We start from the raw sequence: 27,131 nt of genomic DNA, 5'->3' as shown, positions 1-27,131 counted from the left end.
TTATCTTTTTCAAACAAAACTGCGAATCATTTCTATTTTAGATATATCCTGATGGATAAGATATTATGGTCTCATCCATGTCTTTTCTTTGGTTTACTGGGGGAAAATATAAGCATAGTGCTATTTTAAAACGATTATCATAGTTATAGCTATGTTTGTGATGTTTTTTCTAAAAAGTGTGTACCTACTTTTATACCTGTCTACTGAAACCTTAGATGTGAACTTAAGCAGAAAGAGAGGGAGATATTGAGGGTAAGTATTATACTACAAACATTTAATGTTTTTTATAATATTTTGCCTTGATTTATGAAAATGTTATATGCAAGGTCAGTTTTACATTCACAGATTACTACATCTAGCTGACAGTAGGAGGCGTGGTTTGCCATGCATGGGTTATTGTTGAAGCCTATTGCCAAAGAGTTGCCATAAATTGCGCTTAAAAATCATTTTTTATTTAAAATGTGCCATTAGAGCTTAGCAATATTGAATGGTAGAGGTGTTATCTCGTTTAGTAGACAAGTTATCATCCAAATAACCAACAAGAGATATGCAGAACAAAATAAATAAAGAAAATAAATACCCATCTAGTCTGTTAAAATCTCTGAATGAGAGAATTTATTCACCCTGTTCAATGCAATGCTTCTGTTAATGTGTGATACAGAAAGTGGTTTACCTTGGTTACGCCGGTGTAACGCACACTGACTGTATTGCATGACATTTCAACGCACCAATCAGTCGCGGAGGAGCTGATTGAGTCTACTTCCCTACACTGGAATAGCTGAGGGGAAACGGACGGACAGAGATCTAGCACGGATATCTCATCATCAGCCGAGTGTGCACGCTCAGATCGCCTGTGAGAGACCTCCGGGACACCGTGGGGACATCGACTTCTCTTCCGACCCGGTCTCAGTGTCTGCTGCAGGGAGATGGCCGGTATTTTGGCGTGGTTTTGGAACGAGAGGTTCTGGCTCCCTCATAATGTAACCTGGGCTGACTTAAAAAACACAGATGAAGCTACGTTCCCGCAAGCCGAGGATCTCTATCTGGCGTGTCCTTTAGCATTCTGCATCTTTATGATCCGGCTGGTTTTTGAAAGGTGGGTGTAAAAAGAGGAGATCCAGGTGGCTGTGATACGGTTTGTTATGTCGATGAAGTGTGCCTGTGAGTGATGCAGCACGCCGCGCTGTCCATGTTCGTCAGCCTGTTACCTAAACAATGGCATCTTATCGGGTTAGCTCACAAATCACCGGGGTTGATGATCATCCCTCTTTCTGCAGGCCTGCAGCATTGCCCTCTGTCTGCATCTGATGCATCTGTCAGTGCTTTCACGGTGCAGACAAGTAAGTTCCTGTATACCTGCCCTGATCCAGCCACATTTCTCTAAGATCAAACCAGAACTTCTTCTCAAAACAAGCTTCTTTTTCGTCTGCCGGAGCAGTTCAGAGTCTAATGCTATCATGTGGATGCTGAAACGTGCTTGACTGTTGACTTTGTTTCTTGAACAACCATCAACAGTAGAGCTCGAGAACAGGAAGGTCTTCAATGCTTCCTATCATGCATATGAGTGTCAGGGGTCTTGTTAACCCTCCTGTTATGGTCGTTTCTCTGGATCAGCAATAATGTTCATGGGTCAATTTGACCCGGGGTGTATTCATTTATCCAAAAGTGTCAGAACCCAAAAAATCCCAATACAAATGTTTTTTAATCTCATTTTTAACTCCATTACTAACCATTAAAATCAAGATTTAGTCCATGGGTGTTCTTTGATTCTCACAGATCATGGTTCAATGAGGATAACTCACTCATTTTTCATTAAAATTAATGTTAGAACTTGTTTTAATGTACATTTGAAAGCCCTAAATATAAATACAATAGTTTTACATAACATAGATTTTTGTTTGATTTATTTTATATTTTGATTTTTTCTTTTTTATGAAGTGATGTTGATAAATTAACACAACATTTCTTCTGTCACATGCTGCCAAGATTTTTATGCTGCATTTAGCTGGTTAGGAAGGCATATATTACCTAAAATAGACTTTAAAAAGGGTCAATTTGACCCGCAACATAACAGGAGGGTTAAAGAGTGAGTGAGGCTTGCAGTTTCCTCACTAAACCCTCAACTATTTTTATATATATATCCTAAAATGCTGAAAGATTGTAATGATAATAAATAATATAGTGAATATAATTATCTACAGAAAACAAACAACCCAGGTGGTGTTAATAGAAATGGTATAAATCCTTATTTTTATTTTTATTTATTAGTTTATTTGACAGGGGCCATGCAAAACAAAAACTCTCAAGCCAGAGTTAGCTATAAGCTAATTTTCATCTGTGGTCCCTGGGCAGGAAGATGTAAACGAATGTACAATACAATTGATAAAAAACATACTAACATTTAAAACAATACATAGGCTACTCAACACAGTTCATCACTACTAAAAACACATTTAAAATTGCATTTCATTGTCTCTAGTTTGATGCATTCAGATGATCACATGATTGTTTTTCCTTGAGCCATAATTTCAGTTTACAAGGCATTAAGGCATACATTATATTCAGAGTTTATTCACATATTTGAGTGGGTACCATGTTAAAACACAAATTTTTAGTGTTTTGCCATATGAGATTTGCAAACTGTAAATGAATATGCCACTAATAAAGTTGTTAAAAAATACCAAATGGACAAAATATATATTTACACTCCTGTGCTTTTTATTTGTGAGATGCACATATCTAGGTGTTATGACTGTTAGCCTTTATCAGTAAATAACATAAGGATACACATGTTTCTTTTAGTGACAGAATGTTGGTATTCCAATCCTTTAAAATAAGTGCTCTTGATTAATGTGCTCTTTAACATAACGTCTCTGTATCTGTTTAAAAGTATGTCATGATACTTTAATTGCAGGTTTATTGCCAGACCATGTGCCATGGGCCTGAAGATCCAAGCCAACGGGCCTCAGAAAGCTCAACCAAACGCCATCCTGGAGAAGGTGTTCACTGCTATCACCAAGGTGCTGCATGTGTTCTCTTTGTTGTTGTTAACTTTTGTGTTTTGTCTCATTACATTTTTGCCACAATGAAAGCTGCATAAAAAAATTATGAAGCGTTTATTTTGTCTTGCCAGCACCCGGATGAGAAGAGGTTGGAGGGCCTGTCCAAGCAGCTGGACTGGGACGTGCGGACTATACAGCGCTGGTTTAGACAACGCCGCAACCAGGAGAAGCCAAGCACTCTCGCCAGATTCTGCGAAAGCATGTAAGGCAAATCACTCTCAACGCTACACCATGCAGTCAGTGGCGGTTCTAGAACAATTTTACTGGGGGGGCCAGGCTGGGGCCAAGGGTGTTGTCAGAGGGACACATTCAACCCTGACAAAGAGACTGAGAAGGGCGAGGACCGGCTGATAACAAACTGGCAAACCATCAGTGCATCTCTTTATACTAGACATATCTACTGTGTACATTATCAAAATGCAGACTGACAGCAGCTGTTTGGCTGTTTACACTCAACATGAGTCCCTAAGCGCTCTAAGGGACTGGAATCAAGTACGACACACATGTGTTCCGCCTGTAACATCGGCGCGATACCGAAGCTTTTTTTTATTGTATAATATTTCTTTGGTGTGGAGGGGGGGCACAGGGGGTCCAGGTTCAGTTTTACAGGGGCACCAGCCCCTGTTGGCCCCTCCCCAGAACCACCACTGCATACAGTACACCTAACTATAAGCCTTTTATTTCCTTGTAGTATCATCTGAGGGGGTAAAAATGAACTAGCAGACATTATTTTACTTGCCCGATGTAGATAATCCATCACAGTGAACATCATATCTACTTCACTGTTGCATGGAGTTATTTTACTATTGCAAGTACAGCTGTAAGTGATGCTGATTTACATAGGGTGCACTGCATTACCAGTCATCAATAACACACCTGTGACTGTAGTAAAAGCAGGTGGGACGGTTCACAGAGATTAAACACTTCATCAGAGCAAGTTTTTTGTTTCTGCAAGTTCATTTCCATATAGTATGCAAAACTGTGTGGCCACTGAAACACAAACAATCACAAAGAGATGTTTTATTGAGATGTGCATGGTGGCATTAATGTGAAAGGTGATTTGTTTGAGGCTATAATACATTATTTTCTTAACTGATTAATGTGCGGTAAATTTCCTATGAGGTCATTAATCCTTTATTTCAGAAAATTGTGGAAATGTGCAAAACAATACGTCAGAACCAAGAGTGATGTCTTTAGAGCAGGGGTTCTCAAACTTTTTGCGGCCAGGGACCCCTTACAGGTGGGAACATTTTCCAAGGACCCCCTCATAATTGTAACATAGATTAAGCACATGCTTACTACCATTTGCACTCTTAGATGCATTTTGAACAATTTGTATTTTAAAACTTATCAATCTAAACACTTCAGACCTGTTCCATAGTGATAAACAGAAAACACTTCACATCTGTCTTTTCTGGTGGATGTGTTCCTCTCTCTTTCACTGAAAAAAGTCTTTAGTTTTGTCCTTATATTCTGGGTGATCAGATGTCGCTTTAGCTTGGCTGGCTTCATAGCTTTGTTCGCTAGCACCTGAAGACACATGACGCATTTTGGTTTCCCGTCACTGTTCTCAATAAAACCAAACTCTATGTACCTGTCATCATATTGTCTTAATTTAGCTAGCTTGGGCTTAGCATCACTTGGCGATATGAACTGATTTAGAAATGGCCCCATGCTTGCGAGGTAGTAAGCAAAGCCAAGTAGTAGCAGGAACAGTTGTGACCGGAGTGAAGTGTGTATGAGTGATATAGTTATGTCACGTACCCCCACGCTATGGTTCGCGGACCCCCAGGGGTCCTAGGACCCCACTTTTAGAACCACTGCTTTAGAGCATACTCTCTTAAAAACCCTACTGACATACTTTCCCAAAGCTGATATCTGAATTTTAAATGACATGTGAAGCAGCATGATTTTGACAGTGAATTTTAAATTGGTGCCAATGCAAGAATGGCGCCAAAACCAAGTATTATGGAAGTTATAGTTGTTGGATGGATCCCTCTTTTATATGATCAACATTCTGAAGCCAGCAATTAAGTTTTACATGAAGTAACACTTTTATAATACAGATAAAAGAAGAAAATAGCTCAGTTTGGGAAGCTGGATCTCCTGAATGTTATCCGCAAAATGACTGAAATGATAAATCAATAGTCAAAGTATTGGTCAATTCATTTCAGCCCGTTCACCTACCACTTGACCTACTTAACATTTCATTTCAAAATGCTTGTTTTGTTTGTTGAAGAGACACCATGACAGTCCTTCATGTTTGTTCAACTGTTGCTGGACATACGTGACATGGTTTTTGAAGACTGGTACATGAGTGCTGGTGGTACTGCTGTGTGATAATAGTCGAATGAGATCTAGTGCGAACACAACAAGCCCACTCAGGCTGTAATAGAGAACTGGCTAAACTGCAAGTGGAGCATTTGCCATCAGGGAGATTGTAGTTACTTAGCAGTGTGATGTTAAAGGCCAACAAGCGAACGTGGCTGTCAGAGCGGAGTCATGTCTGACACCAGTGGAACCAATCTGGCAGTTTGAGACACAGGGAGCCTCACATAGCCTGATCCGCCTGAGGCTGCTGTTCACTCAGGAGAGCACTACTGGACGATTAGACCGCCGGACTCCTTGTACAAGCTCAAAGAGAACATTTTAAAAAAAACTTCCTTTATCAAACACAACAGAAGGCTCATTTTGTGCTCATCTGGAAAATGTGCAGGATTTTTTTTACTACAGTTGTCTTTTTTTCTGTTTAACCAAATTAAATCTGTTATCTGCATGCAGCAAAAATGACTGCAGACGGCTCTGAGCTTTGCAACAGTTTGGCCAGGTTGTCTGTCTCAGTTGCTTACGATGCAATTCTCCAAATGGGCCCGGCTTCAGTCCTTCCAGCAGTGATTGTGCTCTAATTAGGCCCTCATGCACAGCTGTTGCAGACTGATAGCATTCTTTGTCTCCCTGTTGTCAGGACGGCTGATCTGTTGTCTATTCTTTTCATTATGCAAACAGGGAGTATGTAGCAGACACATTTAGTCTGAAAATAATGAAGACTATGCATGCAGTTTGTTGACCAGCTTTTGTTACCGCATCTATTCTTCCAAGATTCGCTACATCAAAAAGAGCCGGTCCAACAAGTTCAAGTATTGATTTTTTTTTCTGCAAGAAACCATCATGACCTCTCACTGTTCTCTTAAGCAAAGACTGAAATCTTTAAAGTTTTTCTTTAAAAGGCATTTTTTTTAGACTCAGAATGGAAAATTACCAGATGCAAGTTGTACTATTTCATCACAGCAGCAGAAGTTAATTTGTGATGAGAAAAAAACATGTTAAAAAAAAAATCTACAGCCTCATTATGAGACTAAAAGACAAAATGAGATAAGCAGTTTTTTCAGTGTAGTTTACCACAGAGTCCCTCCTCTCAGCAGCGGTTACAGCTGACTGAAGAGGGAGCATGCTTTGATGTCCTCAGTAGCCTCTGTTATCTGATGTCACTAAAGTTGCTATATTTGCCTTGTAATATATATCTTAGGCCTAAGTTAATATGATGCAAAAGTTGAATCAGAAGATAAAGAACGATATCCAATCTGTACACTAAACCTGGAGGCTGGAGCTACCATCATTAGCTGGCTAACTTAACTTTACACATAGACTTGAAATGGGTAAAAAGCCTGCCTAGCTCTGGTTAAAGTTACAAAATGTACAGCACCTTAAAATCAGTCAATCAATCAGACTTAATTTATAAAGCGCTTTTCATATGATGACATTGAAACACAAAACGCTGTACATAAAAAGTACTTAAAATAGAATGAATAAATAAAAAGATATATACATTTTTTGGTGGAGAGATGCAAACAGAAGAAGCTAGAGGCCACTCTAAATTACACAGATCATCCGCTTCACAACTTCTTTGTGGACCAGAGTAATAGCAGCAGTGGACGGCTCATCTCTCTGCGTGTCGTTGCTGTGATGTTGTCATGCAACAAGCTAAGGGTTTTCAGGAAGTCCATGTGCCAGATCAAGAAACAGTTGACCGCAACTCATGAAAAACATATCCTTAAGATTTTAGGTTTGACTTTAAATGAGGATTATACAAGCAAAAAGTAAGGGTTCTTAGGGCTGGGCTAGCTAGCCTATTTCCCTGTTTTTAGTCTTTGAATTGAGCTGTGCTAATCAGGTGCTAGCAGTAGCTTCATAATTACTAAAAAGAGATGGGATTTTTCTCTTTTCTTATTTACTCCCAAAAAGGGAGGATATAATGGTGTTTCCTAACATTTTTTAAATTTATATTTGGCTGTTTTGAGGTGGAGGCTCATTACAGTTGTACTGTATTGCAGAGTATAAACAAATGTATAACAAAAAAATATTTTGTTGATAATTCATGCCTTATAACTATAGCCTCTTTTTTATTCATTTAATATTTTTATCCCAAATTATGCCAATTGTTACTGTCGAAATAAATGAGCAAGTTACACTTTGGATATCTTCATTTGTGCTCTTCTGTAGATGTATGATCTTCATGCTTTTCAATCATCACAACTGCCTTGGTGCAGCTCAGCAGACACCAAAATTACAACAATAAGCATGTTTGAGTGGCATATGCCTGTAGGACAGCTGTGAGGTAAAACATTGTAATCTGCTATGTGGGGATGGATAAACACACTTTAGCTTTAAAATTTGTTGCAACAACACAGTAAGATAACTGTCTATTAACAAGCTTTGAGGCATTTTGAAATTATGCCGAGTCATCAGACCTAATTAGATAAACACATAAAGGTGGAAGGAGCAGCGATTACATCCTGATGAGTGACAGAGGTGTTACTCCTGTTTTAACAGCAAGAAGGGAAAATATCAAGTCTTTCACACAACAGAATCTTGATCAAAGCTGGAGCTTCATGACTAATTGTTATGTTGAACCATCGCAATGCAAACAGTTGCAGCCAGCTGGTACTCGCACTACCCACCTGGAGAAGTGACAGAGTAGAATTAAATGAGCCAGCATGACCTGCTTTTCATTATTTTCCCCAAAGCGAAGTACTACTCTCAGAATAAAGACAGCCTCATTACTGAGTTTTTAATCAAATCAAAGTTGCCAACCTACGATTTCTTTTCTTCCTCAGGTGCTTTGTCTATAGAGGTACATTTAACAGTGATCAGTGGATCTGTCTCAGTTTAAAACCGACAGTGTCACTGGATATGATTCTTGAATGATTCACTAATAATCAAGCAAATCTAATAAAAAAAACAACAGTGGTTCTCTATGTATTTTAATCAGTGGTGGACAAAGTACACAGCTTCATTACTTAAGTCAAAGTATAGATCCTCCAGGTCAAATATTACTCCAATACACGTGAAAGTTGCTCTGTCAGATTATTACTTGAGTTAAAGTACTGAAGTACTTGCTTTTAAAAATACTGAAGTATTCAAAGTACTTTTTAAAAAATCGATTTTAAATTGCGTTCAAGAATAATTAGGAGTACATTCGGTTACATTATCTTTTGGAAACCATTACTTGAAATCTCTAAAAACTATGCCATGGAATAAAAACAGACACTAAGTTACTCCAACACAGACAACTTAGTTTGAAATGTTCATCTGGAATGAAACAAATGTTACGTAGCTCAACACGCTTTCTCAGGTTGGACAGTGAATGTTTGTATGTTTGAGCAGAGTGGGAAACAGGGAGAACATTTCAAATGATACGTATCATTCTTCATTTCAAAAACCTCTAAAATGGTCTGAAGATATGACCATGGGTGCTCATGTGGAGAAATATAGCCATCATTACCACCTCTAAATGAACTGCTTGATCTGAGTGAAATTTGCTCTGTGTTTGCTCCACGTTCAACAGTGGGATCAGATTTCAGAAAAGAGAAGGAAATTCATGAGCTGACTTAAAAGCTAAAGTGAGTAACTAGAGCACTGATAGAAATGTAGTGGAGTAAAAGTAATAAGTTCCCCCAAAAAATAATACTCAAGTAAAGTAAAGATATTCAAAAAATGTACTTAAGTACAGTACTCAAGTAAATTTACTCTGTTACTGTCCACCACTGATTTTAATATATTACTTAAGCCTTGTCTTTTTGTGCTATATAATCTATGAGTTTTAAGTTTTTTGTTTTTTTTTACAGGACTAGTCCGTAATTTAAATAATAACTGATGAATCAGTAACTGTAACCAATAGGTTTAAATGTTATTGGCTAGTTGCTGCTGGATAATGTGCCTCAAGTAAACAGCAGCTCTGGGATAATTCAATGTTTTTCTTTACGACCAACAATCATTATCAACACTGCATGCTGGCAAAAAGGTACCTAACAATGACACAAAAACCATCTGTGCCTGACTTAGGAATAAAGAAACTGTTCACGGGAAGCAGTTGTGAGTCATTGTGATTGCACATATATAGCAGCGATTCAACGGCACTTGAAAAAGACTCCTGCAGACTTGATGAACCTGTTGCCATGCAACAGTCTTTGTGAGCCAGGTAGACTCATCCAATTTGTTTTTACAATACTATGGATCAAGCACAAAAGGCAGTTAATGATGGCTTCCACGGGCCACATGTTACCATAATAGTAATTTCCTGGCGTTCATTAAAGTGTTAACAACGATTATCTTGAACAAACATTTACACCAAAGCTCCAGCTCTTAGAAGCTGTGATATTGATTTACCCAGGTTTCTTTTGTTAATGTCATGTTGTGTTTTGGGGTGGTGACTGTCAGAGTTATTTGATTTGAAGACAGCTGGAGCAGACACACAGGGCAACCTTTAAAGTATGCAAGCCTTGCCTCATGTGACATGCTTCTGTCACAGCAATGGGCTCATCATTTGTTGTTTTCCTTCATATGATAGAAAACAGGCTTTGTTTTGCTTCTCTTATTTTTGGATTACTTAGCATTGCACCAAACAGCATATTTTAGAATATGAGCTCCACTGAAAAAAAAAAAACATTTACTCTAATTGGTTCTAAATATCTGAAATGCGGTGACAACCCAATTACGCAGACCAGGGGGTCTCTCATTCCGGCCCTGCACATAAATTAGGTTTCCCTCCAACAGTTTTGTCTGATGCAACTTCCAGAGTTGTGCTGAAAGGGGGCTTGCTGGTTGCCCAGTCTTAAATCCTTCCTCCCAGTTGCTGACGGTTATGAGTTGGGTATATATATTTTGCACATCTCCCTACTCAGCAAAGATTTGATCACTAAAGTGTCAGCTAAGGCAGTTCCTTCTCCTTCTCCTTCTCCTTCCCTATAAGCGGAGACCTCATGATCACTCTCCCCTCCCTTGTAAAGTTACTGTAAATATGTGCTGGGTTATATAAAGCAAAGAGCAAGATGGGCTGGGTCTATTTTCTGGACAGTGTGGGTGTTTTGGACCTCACAGATGAGAAGTCCTATTTTTGGTGACTCATTCTACTGTACAGTATACTGCAGAGACATAACAGGACTTAACACACACTTGACATGTGTGATTACAGGTCAGATGGTGTGCCAGAATATGCTCCTACTTGGACCAAAACTGCATTAAACATACAGGACAACTTATAGTAATTTCTGCAGCTGCTTAAATCACTGAATGGTTGTAGATTTAATATTTACTAACTGTATCCATAAGATTTAGAATAGTATAACCTTGAGAAAATGTGGAAATGAGACAAAGATAAAGAGGCTAAAGAAAATGATTGCAAACATACATCACAGCTAAGAGCTACTGTTTTTCACACAGAGAGTTTTGAGGCAGGGGTCTTCAGCATGAAGCCCCCAGCATTCTTAACACCACCACTGTGTCCTGCTGATTTTTCACGATTCACCTAAAAAACAAAAAGTGAAGATTACAAAAGTAATGAAAGTTTTGTTTCCTGTACTCATTTGTATCTGCATAGTCACATGTTTTCTTTCTTTATGTCTTTCAGGTGGAGGTTTACATTCTATCTATACATATTTACCTATGGAGTGCGCTTCCTTAAAAAGGTAAGTATCCTGAAACACAAATAAGCATCAGCCCTGTGTTAGGGCTGCCAGTATGAATGTCAGTTTGTATGAGTCACTGAGGTCTGAATCTATTTTCCACAGCATGTCTAGCATGAAAATCCTGTGGTTTTCCTGAGTATGTTGGTGCCTAGTCATGAGACTGGCGAGTCAAATGGATGTTCTGGTGTAACAGACTAATTTCATAAAGGAGGATTGTTGTAGAGCACACTGCAACATGTTTTCATGAATAATGGATCTTCCAAGGAGCGTTAAAGGAAAGAGGGAGCAGCTGACAAATAAAAACACTAAACACCAAGGCTAAATAATGCTTTTCATTAAGCATGCAAGACTTTTAAACAAAGCATGTGGAGCTCAGCAGTGGAGAAATCAGACTGCCCAAGGGGCCAAAAATGAAAAGGACAGTAGCTGTTTTAAGTGGGGAATCTATCGGACATGATTTAATCACTATGAGGGAGCCCCAGCCAGGCCCTAGTCATGCCTTATTAGTCCTATAACACTCTCACACTAATCAAGAATAGCAACTTCTGGAAGTTTCACTTAATATGTGCTCTCACTGGGTGCCCTGTTATTAGAATAGATTACATTGTTCAAAAGTTGCTTGTTTGGCATATTCTATTGACTGCTTGTACAATGAGGACAGCTGAAATGACTGTAGTTACTATTAGCAACCACTTTGTTAATCTTAAACAGTCTTACACAGTCCTATGACTGGGATAGTGTTATAGAGGTAAATTAGTTCTCCTATTGTCCCTGTTGCTCTGTGAGTCGTCCCTCAGGACCATTTTACATCAAACTATATATATTTTAAAGTATTAGAGGGATGTATAAGGTATTTGTCAATGGTACGTGTATTATCCACAGGGGAAGCCAGTCAGCTCAGCCCTATTATTGAGAGACCGGCCAATGAACTGAACCGGAAATGAGGCTATTAACTGCTGCAGACGGGGTCAACTCTATCACGTAATTTAGCTAATTTTTGAAATACTGACCGAAACACTAATATAGGTGCATGTGCATCCCATGCTTTCATTTTTCCATCAGAAGATGCCATGTAGATTTAGCCCTATTTTTGTACGCAACATGTATCAGTTTCTCTGCCCGAGGCGCCTCTGGTGGGTAATAGCCATAGACTGTATAAAATATGGATGTAGTATCCGTGATGTCACCCATCTGTTTCTGAAGTGCTGTTTTGAGGCCAATCGGCGGCAGGAGCCATATTGGTGTTGTTGAGTGATTGTGACGTGAAGAGGCGGAGATTGAGCCTCTTAGCCAACAGCTACAGTGTTCCCACAGTCAGCTGTGCCTCTCATTGGAAGAATCGTAATCTAAATATCTTCGAAATTGCTTCGTTAGAAAAAAATTCCCCCCCTGTACAGTGTGTGCCGATCGAGAAATGAGCTATCCAGACTACACTCGTCTTTTGTACCAGGCTGTAAACATGTTTATTTCTGCTGTAAAGATTGCCTTTTTTGAATTGGTGTGTATGTGGTTTCCGGTACTTCCGAAGCCAGCCTCAAGTGGAGGCTTATGTTCGTTTCTCTGGAACAGCAATAATGTTCCTGGGTCAATTTGACCCAGGCATATTCAATTATCCAAAAGTGTCAGAACCGCAAAAAATCCCAATACACATTTTTTAAATCTTATTTTAACTCCATTACTAACCATTTAAATCAAGATTTAGTCCATTGGTGTTCTTTAATTCTCACAGATCATGGTTCAATGAGGATAACTCACTCATTTATCGACAAAATTAATGTTAAGACTTTTTTTATGTACATTGGAAAATCCTAAATATAAATACAATAGTTTTACATGACAAAGATTTTTGTTTATTTAATTTTACATTTTGATTTAATTTTTTTTTATGAAGTGATGTTGATAAATTAACACAACACCTCTTCTGTCACAAGCTACCGAGATTTGTATGCTGCATTTAGCTGGTTTGGAAGACATATATTGCCTAAAATAGACTTTTTAAAGGGTCAATTTGACCAGCAACATAACAGGAGGGTTAAAAGCTAACACGCTTTGAGGCTAGCTTAAATTTTATTTGTTATATAGTCCCATCTAGGCTCACTGCACTGGTGTTTGGTAAATAGCTGTTATGTCAAATAAAGGACTTACATCATGGAGGCCTGTTCAGGTCCTGTGTGAAATCAAATTTGACTTAGTTACATTTGCTCTATATTTCAAGCAACTAAGTTTTTTTAGTAAAAAAAAACCTTGCCGGGGCGCTGGTGGCCTAGCGGTCTAAGCGCCCCCATACAGAGGCTACAGTCCTCGTCGCAGGGGTTGCCGGTTCGATTCCCGGCCGGTCAACCATTTCCTGCATGTCGTCCCCCACTCTCTACTCCCCACATTTCCTGTCTCTCTTCAGCTGTCCTCTCAAATAAAGGCAAAAGGCCAAAAAATATCATTAAAAAAAAAAAAAAAAGAAATCTTAAAAAAAAACCAAAAAAAAAAAAACCTTGCCAAGTACAAAATTATGGTTTTAGCTAAAACTGTAATTAAACATGAAGGTGTTCCTGGTTGAAATAACTTTCTGGCAGAAAGTGCTAATGGCATACTTTGAGGTAATGAATATTAACTTATGGCATGATAAATGTAACTCCATTGGGAAGAAAAATAGCAGTTGATCAAATTAAAAATATATGAAATATTTTACCTATTAAATGATGCATTCATTTTGAATCTGATAACATTGCTAGTCATCATGTGCTGGCTTTCTTTTGGAAATTCAGGGGATGTAGGTGATTTGAGTACTGCTCTCTGTTTAGAGAGTTTGAAATCCCAACAGCTGCAGAAGTTTTAAAGGAATGACAGGCTTCAATAAGCCACATTTGTGAACTTTAAGGAATGATGGTCTTTTGGTCCTTCCCTGCAGCATACTATTACTGAAATATGTGACTGAGATGGATTAGTGTATTTCATTCATATATTCATGAAAAAAAACATCCATTCAATCAACAGAGCCGTGGTTGTGATAGCAGAGTTGGGAAAATCTCTCAAGACACAAGTTGCATGACAAAGCACTTCGTGAAAATAGTTCATTCCTTGGCACTCCTGGCTGCAGGCTCCAGTCTCTGTGGGATTTATTAATAGAGCGGCATGTCTGGAGAGAAGTGCAGGAGACTTTAACTCGGTTACAGTGATAGGTCACTGGTTTGCTCATAACACATTCTTATGTATCACGGTTACCATTTCATTCGTCAGCCTGATGCCATTAAATCATTACTCATATGAGGATGAAACTCCTCTGGTTTCTTTTTTTATGCCAAAGTACGCCTCTTAACAATAGCTCTTATAACATCCACTCAGTATTTTAGAAACCACTATGGTTTCATTCAGATTCCATTAAGAGGGTTATTCATTGTAGAGTGGCCACATTGATATTCATGTGTCAGATCTTAAATGACAAGGAAATGTTGAATTGAACTTCAGCTGTATGTGTGGGAACAGCATAACACTGCATTGATTTTTTCCATTAATGGAGCCTGCACTTTCTTGTTTTATTGAAAGACTTTGAGCCCATTAGTGTAAATATCTTGTCTTTATTGAATTCTTATTAGAGAAAATATATGATACTTTTTCAATGGAGGAGCAATAAAAAGATCTGGTCTCTTTTCCAGCGTGATTCTTCACAGTTAATTCTATGAAAGTACTCTCACACTGCAAAAACTCAAAATCTTACCAAGTGAAATTGTCTCTTTTTTAGTCAAAATGTCTTATCCCACTTGATTTAAGATAATTTACTTAACAAGTAACATTTGAGCAAGATAGAGGGACTTGTTTTAAGACATCTTAAATATCTTGTTAAGTCAAACAATCTTGAAATGATCTTGTTTTGAGTTGTAATTTAGAAGAAACAAGGTTTATTTTACATTTCATACATTTTTCTTTGATCTTCTTCTTTGTAGAAGATGGATAATCTTGATTTAAGACAAACACTTTACTTGATTTAAGTAAATGAATTTTATTGGAGAATCTATCAGAAAACATCTCCATTGATAAAATAAAGAAAGGGTTTTTTTTTTAAGGGAGGGTTACAGTATTCAGGCACTGTTTCTTCTAAATCAGATAAAAATATACATCCTCAAACTACATGCACACAATGAAACACCTACTTTAGAGCATAGCTGGCTTATCCTAAAAAACAACATGACTGAATATTTCTATATCCAGCTCACTATGAGAAGACATTATATCTTAAAATGCTCAAATTAAACTTTGTAATCTTATTTCAAGCTGCTATAATACAACTCAAATTAAGGTGAATATATCTCAAATGAAGAAGTTGACATGAAATGTATTATTGCAAAAATCTTTTTTTGAGTGAAAAAATACGAATTGTTAGCATTCCTGTCTTATTCTGAGACACTAAGCTTCAGAACACTGGTAAAATATTGCTTAAAAAATTTTCCCTGCTAATGTTAAGATCACAGTTTTCTTATTTTTGCTTTTTTCAAGGTAAGAGTACCTAGAAATCAGTTTTCTTTTCTTGTTTTAGGAGGGGCATTTTTTTCCAGTGCAAACCTCTGTCTCGTACTCACTATGTTCTCAGTTTGAATATTTCAAATATAATCAGGTATGTATTTTTTTAATGGATTATTAAACTTTGATTTTAATGCTTCTCTGTTATTTTTTCAGACTCCTTGGCTTTGGAACACTAAAGAGTGCTGGTACAACTACCCTTACCAGGTAAAAGTCTTGTTCACTCATACTTAGTTACAGTGATACCAAAAACTCCTACTTCTGATCATATTCATTGAACCGTGTTGCTTTTTGTGTTCATGCAGCCGCTGACTGTGGACATCCATTATTACTACATACTGGAGCTGTCTTTCTACCTGTCCTTGCTCTTTTCCCAGTTTACAGACATCAGAAGGAAGGTAAGAATGACCGCAAGACACATCAGGACATACAGCATGTATCAACAATAAGATGAATACCTGTTAAATATTCTATATGAAGGGCAGAAGTGACACTTTGAGTCACTTTTTCTTTTTGTGATAAGACCAGAACAGTTAGATCTGTAAGATATAGTGTTATAGAGTAGTTATCTTTAGCTATCTGTCCATTTGTTTTCTTAGTGTCACCATGACTCTGTCATATTCAGTCTGTGAACATTTACTTTCCATTTCAGTGTAAACTCATGGATTTGACATAGCAAAAAACTGCAAGGGGGGTATTATTTTTTATTTTTTTTAAGTTGCGGAAATTGGATTTGCAAAACTTTTTAATGTGTAATTTAATTTGTGTATTAAGTGATGCAACCAGCAAAGTATTATAAGATAAGATATTACTTTATTGATCCCCAGGAGGGAAATTCAGTTGTTACAGCAACCCAGACATAAGTACAATCAAGAAGAAGTTTCAATTAGTAAAATAAAATAAGTAAAAATAGAAATAGTTAAATAAAGATAGAATACAATTTAGATATATAGAATGTTACAGATCGAATTTAGATTAAATTGCAGTTATTACAGGCAGTATTAAAAATGTTTCAGTAGTGACAGGTTGACATGGTGTGATTATGGTTGGTAATGACAGATTAAGCAATAAATAAATAAATATGAGTATGTAATATGACCGTGAGTTGTAGTAAACAATAATAATGTAATATAACATAATATAATATGGCAAAGATAATTATATAATATATTATGCATTATAATGCCATCAGCAGTCAGAGAGTCAGTACGGGATGAGATGATGAAGTGTGACAGACAATGCAGGGATGGTATGGATCTGTTCATGGGGGGGATGGGGGGTGGGTCAGGGGGGGCAGTGGTGGTGTTTGTATTATCTGTTACACTATGGTATCAAAAGACTCAATGATTCTTAAAATGATTTATATACATGTACATTTCAGACGCTTATTCATCCTGACTGGAATAGCATCCGAGCTAGTTCACTATTTCCACAACCATATTCCATTTAACACTCAGAACTCATCAGGAAGTACTTACATGTTGCCGTTCTGACATAAATTCACTGCCTTTTACAAACTACATAAAAGTCAAAATTCTCTACCTTGAAATGCAATATTTAAAAATGTCCTATAAATAAAACATATTGCTCAGTGTGTTTAAAACTGAAATTCAGTATCAGTTTGTTCAAACATGTTTTCTGGCCCAACTTCAACCCACTTTCTTTTTTTCATCAAAATGGCTACACTTTTTGTTTTTTTTGTATTCATTTGCATGCCTTCCAGCCATGATCTCACTCCTGTCTCCAGTCCATCTCCAGCTCTCCCCTCTCCACCACACACTGCACTCAAAGCAACCTCCCATGATGCCATGCTGTGTATGCCTTCACTCTGTCATCTCTTTGTTGACTGTTGGCATGTTGTCTGTTTTTTGTTTCTCCTTTCAGTTTTTTCATGCACAGCACTGCACTGAGGAGGTCCTCTGCATCCCCTGCCAATTCCAGTATGTTCTCCCTTGCACACTCTTTGCCTTGCTTTCATTCTGTATATTGCATCATTACTCCATTCCTTCTCATCCTCCTCTCTTCACTCTGTCACTACTTTGGACTGGTTCAGGGTGCTTTGAGCTCAGACATTACAGTGCATTCACTACATTTATCTGTTCTCTCAGTCAGCTTGGGGGCTTACCAAAACTCAAAGGTGATTCTTCTTTCTGCTTTGCTTTGTTTTCAAGTGAAGAGGGAGATTTTTGCCAATTTCCAAACATTGTGAAATATATCCCGGCACATTTACAAGTTTTGAGTCAGACTTTGTCCTTTACTTGAGTATTATCTTTTTAGTACTCGTATCTCGTACCCACTTCAGTACACAATGAAATATTGGACTTTTAACTAGTTACTTCAAAACGTATGACTTTATACATACACATAATGAGGTTATAAAATAATTTAAGACAAGCCAGCACACTTACTCCTGAAGTTTAGTTAGTTGCACTTATCTCAACATTTTGATCCTACAAACCAACATTACCATTTCTAATGTGGTGATGATTAAAGCTCCTGTAGGTTTTTTTAAGCAGATTATCAAAACAGGCTTCTTAAATTAGCAAGGTAGGGTTAGCATGCTATCAAGAAAGGGTGCATGAAACCTACGTTAGCAGAATTTTTTGGGGGGGGCTGTTTTGCCTTTATTGATAGTACAGCTGAAGAGAGAGAGAGTGGTTGCGGCCGGGAGTCGAACCGGCGAACTCTGCGACGAGGACTGTATCCTCTGTATGTGGGGCGCTTTGACCACTTGGCCACCAACGCTCCCATTAGCAACATTTTTAAGTACATTTTTTAAATATAAATTCAACCATCAGCAGTGTTTAACCCTTCCGTTATTTTAATTTCTCTGGAACAGCTATATTGTTCCTGCGTCAATTTGACCCGGGGCATAATCAATTATCCAAAAGTGTCAGAACCCCAAAAAATCCCAATACACATTTTTTAAATTTAACTTTTAACTCCATTGCTAACCATTTAAATCAAGATTTAGTCCATTGGTGTTCTTTAATTCTCACAGATCATGGTTCAATGAGGATAACTCGCATGTTTATCATTAAAATTCATGTTAAAACTTTTTTTAATTTACATCCGAAAGCCCTAAATATAAATACAATGATTTTACATGACATAGATTTTTGTTTATTTTATTTTACATTTCGATTTTTTTTTTTTTATGAAGTGATATTGATAAATTAACACGATACACCTCTTCTGTGACATGCTGCCTAGATTTTTATGCTGCATTTAGCTGGTTTGGAAAGCAAATACGGCCTAAAATAGACTTTTTAAAGGGTCAATTTGACCTGCAATTTAACAGGAGGGTTAAAAGCTAACACGCTTTGAGGCTAGCTTACCTTTTTTTTTTCAAATTTTAAATTGAAACTGATGCCTCTGTATGACCAACAAAAGCAAACAAGACCATCAGGGATAAAATTTACTATTTCCGCAAGGTTTTTTTCAATGCCCATCAACGTTGTCACAGGGTAGGTGTCAGGCAAGGCAACACAAAGCACACTGCCTTTTTTTTGTGTTTTCAAGGTAAAATTTTACAGTGAGTGACAAGTTGACTGAGGGTGACATACTGCTTCAGAAAACATTTCTTACTCATTTTCAGTACAACATCAGCATAGAGAAAGATGCACTGCTTTGTACACAGATGCAGCTACATTTACACTGAATGAAAGTTCCTCATAGTAGTAATTTTAATCATGTTGTGGCCACCCTGCTTCAATTATAGATGAATCTACCCTATAGACTGATTAAGTAGCTCAACTACAATGACAGCCATACTAAATACGTCTTTTTCATGATTGTATCAGTTATATTGAGCTTGAGATGAGGTATGGTGCAGTAGAAGAAATGAAAGGGCAATTTTTCTGCATACTTTAGATACTCTGACACATATCTCCAATGGAGCACTTTTAGGCAAGGCAAGTTTATTTATAAAGCACCATTCACACAAAGAGCAAATTAAAGTGCTTTACAGAGTTAAAAACCAGAACAGTAACAATCAACAAAAACTTACAGCAAAAAATTCAAATATTAAAATTGTATATGCGGCCAGTTATGTTTGATCTACTCTCTCTATCTCTCTGTGTACTTTGTAACTTAACGTACATAGTAAATAGTGTTGGGTCTTATTATTTATTTCAATTAGAGGGAGTATTATAAATAATCAGCCCCCTTCACTGATCTGAAGTCCGTAACTTGCAGAGTCTTACTGTCCTGCCGGACACAGAATCACAACTGAACCTTTAATTATTCGATTCATCTCAGAACTTCTTCTCAAGGATTAAGACTCACACATTGAATCTTTTCTGTGTCGAGTCACAGCCCAAAGCTGGCTCAGACCTCTTGACACCCTTGCAGGGTGCCCGTATGCCCAACATTTAATTGTAGATCCAATATCAGGTTCATTCCATAACGCCATACCTTGTTAGAAAATAACCAATTTAAAATATGACATTAAACAAACATAAGCCTGACAATATAAAATATTTTAAAATATAAGATAGAGAAAGTAAGAAAGTAAATTTAGTTAGTTTTTTAGATAAATTAAAAGTTTGTAGTTACAGAAATAAAAACTAAGGTTTAAGAATGGGTTTGCATCCATTATTGAGCAGTGTAAGCAGCATGGACTTAAAAGTGGTCAGAGTCGGGGCTTTTCTAATACTCTCTGGGAGGTTATTCCGGGTCTATGCTGCATAATAACAAAATGCTGCTTCTCCATGCTTTGTTCTGACTCTTGGGACGGTCAGTGGGTCACTTTTACTGATATTTCAGAATTGTTTGCACTAGTACTGTTTTTTTTTTTTAAATGTAAAAGTATTCAACAAAGCTAAGAAGATTAAATAGATGGCTGAATTGTAGTGTGGCAAAAAGAAAAAGGATGAAGTTGAATTAAAACTTAACTGCAGCACAAGCCGAACACACAAATATGTCCACCACACACATTTAGGTGCACATAGTGTTCATGGCTGTATGGACACTGAAGGCAATCATGATCTGTTTGTTTGTGCATCTCTTGATTAGTCATTGTCTTGTCATAACTTGTTTTATATATTTTCAATGGCTGCGCAAGTCACAGAGTTGCACATGATGAACATGACTCACTGAAATAGAGGTTTCATTTTGAAAGACGCACGCAGTAATGACACGTGCAAGAATGATCCGCAGATTCTAACTTAGGCGTTGGGCATTCCAAGGTTGAGAAAACTCAGACATGTAATGCTTCCTGTGCCAGTTTTGCAAAAGGGCACTGGTGTGTTGCACAATAGTATTAAGCTTTAAAAACTGAGGAAAACAAACTGACAAATTGTTTTTGCATCACCGCTTACAAACAAAGCTCACAGCAGGTATGTCCCTTGTGCTATCACATAACTGTACTGTACTAGGGGCTCTGGGTACCGGCTGCAACCACTGACTCAAACAGACAGTTTTGTTTAGCGGTTTCTTGTTTCCTTGGTAACTTTCTCCCCAGGATTTCCTGCTCATGTTCCTGCACCATGTGGCAACAATCTCTCTCATCACCTTTTCCTACGTGAACAACATGGCACGAGTGGGGACCCTGGTCATGTGTCTCCATGATGCAGCCGACGTGCTGATAGAGGTGAGAGAACTAAGGGACAGATGGGGGAAAGGAGGTGTGTGGGTGGAGTGTTTGGAGTTTACATGTTTAGCTATACATTATTATTCATATTAAACTGAAGGGCTTTTTTTAATATCATTGTGTTATATTGTATTCCAAAGGGTGAACTAGTTATACTTTTATCTTAGTAAGAGATATTAAGAGGTATTTAAAGGTGACATATCATGCAAAATCGACTTTTTGATTGTTCTCTACCTGAAATATGTGTCCCTGGCATGTATACAAACCCCCCGAAAATGAAAAAAATCCATTCTGCCCCTGTTTTGATTTTCTCCACCTTTCTGTAAATGTGTGCTGAAACGAGCCGTTTCAGTTTTCAGTATTTTTCATACGTCGCAACGACATCCGGTCTGTAATGGAAGTCAGAGCTCGGAGCTTGTTCAGCCCATAGACTGTATAAAATACTATTCAACTTCTCCTCTGTTTTTCATTCCCTGCACACGTGTGCTAACAAGGAGCTTAGGAGGGAGGCATGCTAGTTGTAGGCTGTCTTAATAAACACAAAGGTCGGTTTTACTCCCCACGTCTGCAGATTTGAAGATCTAGTGGATGACTTTTTTTTTCATGGAAAAGTGCTAGCGCTAGTTAGCATAGCCACATAGCTACATGTTCATAGCTGTGTACCAAGACACACGTCAACATACTGACAAATAAAACAACAAGAAACACAAAATCTGTGACCAATCGTTCATAAAGGTCCTGCTGCAGGCGCCTCTCTGTCAGGATCAGATTCTGGATCAAATTCAGAGGGCTGAAGTAACGCGGGTCTGTGAGCAGCCGTGTATATTCAGTCAACAAGTAAACATTAGATCAACGTGCTGGACAGCCGAGGGGACATCAACTTCCTGAGGGGGCGTGGTCAGAGAGAAAACAGCCTGTTCTGAGCAGGGCTGAAAAAGAGGGTTTTTCAGCCCTGCCAAAATTTGATTTCAAAGTGTTTTTTTGAACAATGAACTTTAAAGACATGTTTTGGGGCCCTCTTAGACCAATATATTTGGATGAAAAAGAGCATAATATGTCACCTATTAGTGTTTGTTTACATGACAAAATATTGTTTGTTTTTCTTTTCAGGCTGCCAAGATGGCCAACTATGCCAAATGTCAGATACTCTGCAACCTACTGTTTGCAATGTTTGCAATCCTCTTCATAAGTTCCAGGCTGGGAGTTTATCCTGTCTGGTAAGTCTTATTATTAAACGCTGACTTTGTTAAAGTAGTGTTAGTTTGTCATTTGGGTTCAGTACGGTTTTTAAAATCCTGTGCATGAGATGCCAGAGAAGCTGTGCACATATTGGCAGCGCATCCCTGCAAATGCATGTCAGTGTCACGAGGATCTCGGTGCTGTTTTACTTCTTTCCCAGTTTTCAGTTCAGCAACATCTCTGAATTTTGTTGCTAAGTAATAGTTACTATGGATACAGCAGCTTTAACCTCTCAAAGAAAGCCTAACAAATGAGAAGCTGATAATTATGTTTTTCAGTTTATCATACAAAGACTTTCCCCTGATTGTTGATATGTTAATGGATTTTCTACTCACACTCCTCTTTTATCATATTCTGGTGTCCTTTATGTTGTTTTGATGAACATTGCATTTATTCAGCATTTTCAATTTGTACTCAATCCATCCTGATTGCTGCGCCAGAGAAAAGAGGCAGGTTAGATTATTTAAATTAATTTCTTGCGGCTTTGTTTTACCCAGACATTTAAAAGTCAAATGACAGAGGCTGGTTAATGCCAATTACAAGCAGCCAATCTGATGATATTTGCAGTAACCACAAATCAATTTGAGCCCTCAAACGTGAGCACAGCACTCATCTTGCAGTCATCCCCAGCAGTGCTATCACACCTTTCCTCAGTGAAGGGAGACATGATTTAGTTTCCAAGTCAGGTATCTGCAGTTGTCTCTACTCCTGTTAGATACCATCCATTCTATAACGGCACAAAGATGCTATTTTGGGCAGCTCGAGTCAAGTTTATTGTCTGAGAGTCTGACTACTGCTACTCTGAAGAAAGGGTTTTTTAAATACAAGGAGAATTGAGGTTTATCTGTAGCATTTGAAGACCACACACTGTTCTCTGCCTTTTTGTTTCCACACTGTAATACAGTGAGCCTACATTTCATTTTAGTCATCCCACACCATACACACTGTAAAGTTGTCATTACTGTAAAGCTGTTGCCATGGCTTCAGTATTTGGAGGATGATACACAGACACACATTTGCAAGAATTGGCTCAGGGATAAAGGTAACACTGATCTATGACATTTTGTTTGAATGACATGTTAAGCTTGCCATAGCTTTTCTCTTCATCAGCAATTTTAGTTACGCTGAGATTTATAGCTTCACGTAAATTCAACTACAAACACAATGCCCCTGTTTTTGAAAACACACTTTTGTTTTTGCTCCAAACACATCATCCAAAGACAAAGAGGCGCACCTGGGCTAACCTCAGGTCTTTCCCTAGCTTCTGCTTTGCTTTCTCTGTACGTTTGTTACTCCCCTCACATCAAAAGGGTGCTTTTAATGTGTCTTTTCAATGAAACACGTCAAGTTCATTGTCTCCCCTCTTCCTTTGTTGCTGTTCAAGGATTTTAAATACAACATTATTCGAGAGTTGGGAGATTGTCGGGCCTTACCCGTCCTGGTGGGTCTTCAACCTGCTTCTGATCCTGCTGCAGCTTCTCCACTCCTTCTGGTCGTACCTTATAGTGAAGACAGCGTGCCGAGCCATCTCCAAAGGAAAAGTGAGTCACTGCACTCTGCTCCTCTTTCTGCACAATCCTGCCAGTTATACCTGTGCTTGCATAATATGTTGTTTTGCTGCAAGTACATACATAAATGCTGTGTAATGTTTGCAACAGTCAGTTTTTGACTTTCTCTTTCTATTGTGTTTGCCAACCTGCAACCTCCAAGGTGGGAAAATGGAATCCATTACACGTAAGTAGCCTCAAAGGGGAACATCTCCATTAAAATTCTGTACTGTATGCATATTATAAAATTCCTGCTTCTGGCAACCACATAATCATGTTCATACATTATGCTCTAGATTCTTAATCAGCCCTTACCTAGTCAGTAGACTTTGAGTTAAGCTGGAGGCATATCTCCAGATATGACTGAATCAAAATCTCTTCAGTAACCCAAGCCCCCTGTTCTCACATGAGCTCTGCTAGGTTGACATTTGTGCTTTGATTTAAAACCCCTGTGAGGAGTTTGTAGCTAGTTATGAAACAGGCTAGCGTTCACAGCGGTTTATTTTAATGACCTGCAAAAGCAAACAAGACTGTCAGCGTTAAAGCTGGCTTTTCCTACACAATTTTTTTTTAGCCGCAGGCTAGGTGTTAGAAGAGTTGATTAACTGCAGGATGCAAAACACCCTTTTGGGTTTATTCTTTCCACAGCTAAGTTTCTTAAATGGTATATAGACTGCAGCATACACTCCTAACACCATAGACTGTAAAAAAAAAAAATGGACGTCCAATCGCTCGGCTGGAACTGAGGCTCCCACAAAAGCTGCTCCCCCTGGTGGCTGCAGTACAGGTCAAAAACTCTGTCTCCCCCATTCATCTGAATGGGGCTGCAGTTAAACTTTAAAAAATAAATACATGTCGTACGAATGTTTCTCACATCCGTATGCTGTGGTGATATGTAGTTACTATTTAACTGTTTTGTGTTCAAGACCTCTTTGTTCTGAAAAGTTTCTTTTTCGTTAGTTATTAGAGTTTAAAAAACGGGGTTTTACTTCCGGGTTTACTTTGATTGATTGGGACAGTACGCTGTAGGGCGGAGCTCGTTACCGTGGCAACACAGAAATTCTCTACTGCGCAGACTCTGGCTGCACAATGGTTGTGCATTCGAACAGGGTTTTTTGGCTTCAAAACCGTACAACGGGAAAAGGCAGAGCAACGCTGTTCATATTTACTTACAGTCTTACAGTCTATGCCTAACGAATGTACAGAACAAAATCAGAAAGAGATGCAGGGTACTGCGTCGTCCACAGGGGGCGCTGAAAACAACACAATGAAACATCCTCACAGGAGCTTTAAAGCTCTTGATGGATTGCTACAGTTTTCAGCTTTTTCTCATTTTGAATTCGAATTACTTTGATGATCAATTAGCTTTTCAATTAGCACCATTTTCCAGTCAAAATAAAAATGTATGACATTACTACCAGCATTAGCTATACTCCGTGTTTAGTGCTAAGCAAATGCTAGCATGCTTAATTTCTTAGTTTAGATGGTTTTCATGGTACAGATCATTTCTGATTAATATTTAGCATTTAGTCTTAAAATGTAATGTTAAGTCTTGAATACTGACTCATCATATGGGTTGTATGTAACTTTGCTTGCTGAATTTTATTGTTCATTTCTTTGGAAAGGGTAGCGCAGATTTAGAGAATTTGCACAGCACTTAGCTAGATGCTAATTTTGTGTACCTTATCCCTGCCCAGGCCAACATACAGTACATACTAAATTATTTATCGAAAATGATTATGCCAAAAAAGGTATGCTATTAAATAATATACTTAGCCTTGGTAAAAGTGCAGTAGATTCTCAAATCTGGGGATTTGGAGATAAAATATTTTATTTTTCAATGGTTTTTGACAGTTAGGACACAGCAAGGTTAGGCTCTTTGAAAAATGCTCATCCATTTCCATTTTGTCCCTGACTTTTCTGACATAAAAGATGAAAAGTCAAGAAGTAACTGCATGAATAGTAAAAAATAACCCTGAGCATTCTAATGTTCAGAGACCTCTGTGTTTTAAATACATCTGAAACACGGATATATCTGAACAAATACATTCAACAGCTCTACAGCTACACTTTGACAGCTTGTTGCCTCATATTGATTGGCAGAACACCTCCTGGTTCAACACCCAGAAGCCCATTTGTAGCACCGCCACGCATGGCTGCTGCAGATAATGACACAGATAAGAATTTTAATGAGAAAAATGTAATCTCAAGCCATCCCTCTCACTCCTGCAGGTGTCTAAAGACGACCGCAGCGACATCGAGTCCAGCTCTGATGAGGAGGACAGCCCTCCACCCAACCAGAAACATCACAACAGCACCACCAACGGGACCAACAAAAGCCACGGGACCAACGGCTACCTGACAGGAGCGCTGTATCCCGACGAACACTGACTACTGATATCACAACACTGGAGCCATGCTAAAGACACCGTCCATCATTCTGTATGTTTGTGTGAGAGCGTGTGTGTGTGTGTGTGTGTGTGTGTGTGTTTTTGACATGAATAACATCGCCTGTCTGGTACTGGAAGTTCTTGATAGATCTATGTGAATGCAGTTTTGTTATCAATTTCATTCTTTACTAATTTCCTTGCACAAGTTATTCTCTTCATCTACGTATTTGCATCAGACTGCACTCAGTGAAATATCAAAGCACTCCTATCGGTACAACTCACTCTCCGTTTTATCCAATGAATGAAAGCGATTCATTTTACGATGTAAGCATGCTACTCTAACATACAGTAGTCTGGCATACTGGGGGTGACTTTTATTTCTTATGTTTGTCTCTTTATGTTATTTATTTTTTATAATATGTTTGCTAAAGCTAGTGGGACTTCTATTCTACTTTGATGTCAGGGTTAAATCATCTTCATCACACACGACGCAGCTGTTTCTTTTCACACTCACACCATGATAACGAGTATTAGCAAAATGCTGAAGACCTGGGTTTACTTTTTATGCTACACCCCCAAAGAAATGCCAAAATGTGCAAAGTTTACTCACATTTTTAAATACATTCTCCACTCAAACTGTATATGAGATGTCAATAACAGTATTATGTGTGTGCATCAAATATGGCTACACGCTGTATTCCCTGTTAAAGCATTTTGTTAAGTATTCTGGTACATTTCTGGAAGGCATTTCATTAAAAGGCCGTTTGTTGCGAGGCGGATATGGGTTATTTGAATTATTCAATAAAAAACATGAAGACTGCAAA

General features: G+C 38.1%; 2 protein-coding genes across 2 annotated transcripts in view; one reads left to right on the top strand and one right to left on the bottom strand.

Moving 5' to 3' along the window:
• The window catches only part of stk39 (serine threonine kinase 39), a 35,142-nt gene extending 33,741 nt beyond the window's left edge, over positions 1-1,401 (bottom strand). The window contains exon 1 of the mRNA XM_034693631.1: positions 674-1,401. Coding sequence (XP_034549522.1) covers positions 674-718 — 45 coding nt within the window. The 5' untranslated portion in view covers positions 719-1,401. The remainder of the gene's footprint in view (positions 1-673) is intronic.
• cers6 (ceramide synthase 6) lies at positions 746-27,131 on the top strand. The gene is made up of 11 exons (XM_034693632.1): positions 746-1,096; positions 2,915-3,020; positions 3,134-3,264; positions 10,969-11,026; positions 15,695-15,745; positions 15,844-15,936; positions 21,003-21,131; positions 22,242-22,348; positions 23,755-23,911; positions 24,081-24,104; positions 26,150-27,131. The coding sequence occupies exons 1-11, from the start codon at positions 927-929 to the stop codon at positions 26,306-26,308; spliced, it is 1,185 nt and encodes a 394-aa protein (XP_034549523.1). The 5' UTR covers positions 746-926; the 3' UTR covers positions 26,309-27,131.

Source organism: Notolabrus celidotus, chromosome 10, assembly GCF_009762535.1.
Source record: "Notolabrus celidotus isolate fNotCel1 chromosome 10, fNotCel1.pri, whole genome shotgun sequence".
Taxonomy (NCBI): Eukaryota; Metazoa; Chordata; class Actinopteri; order Labriformes; family Labridae; genus Notolabrus; species Notolabrus celidotus.
The sequence above is the reverse complement of the archived record's forward strand: the minus strand, read 5'-3'. Positions and strand labels throughout refer to the sequence as shown.

Coding starts and splice junctions, on each gene's coding strand:
- cers6 (XM_034693632.1), top strand. CDS start 927: ATGGCCGGTATTTTGGCGTGGTTTTGGAACGAGAGGTTCTGGCTCCCT. Junction 3,021..3,133: donor TGTTCACTGCTATCACCAAG/GTGCTGCATGTG, acceptor TTGTCTTGCCAG/CACCCGGATGAGAAGAGGTT. Junction 3,265..10,968: donor GCCAGATTCTGCGAAAGCAT/GTAAGGCAAATC, acceptor TATGTCTTTCAG/GTGGAGGTTTACATTCTATC.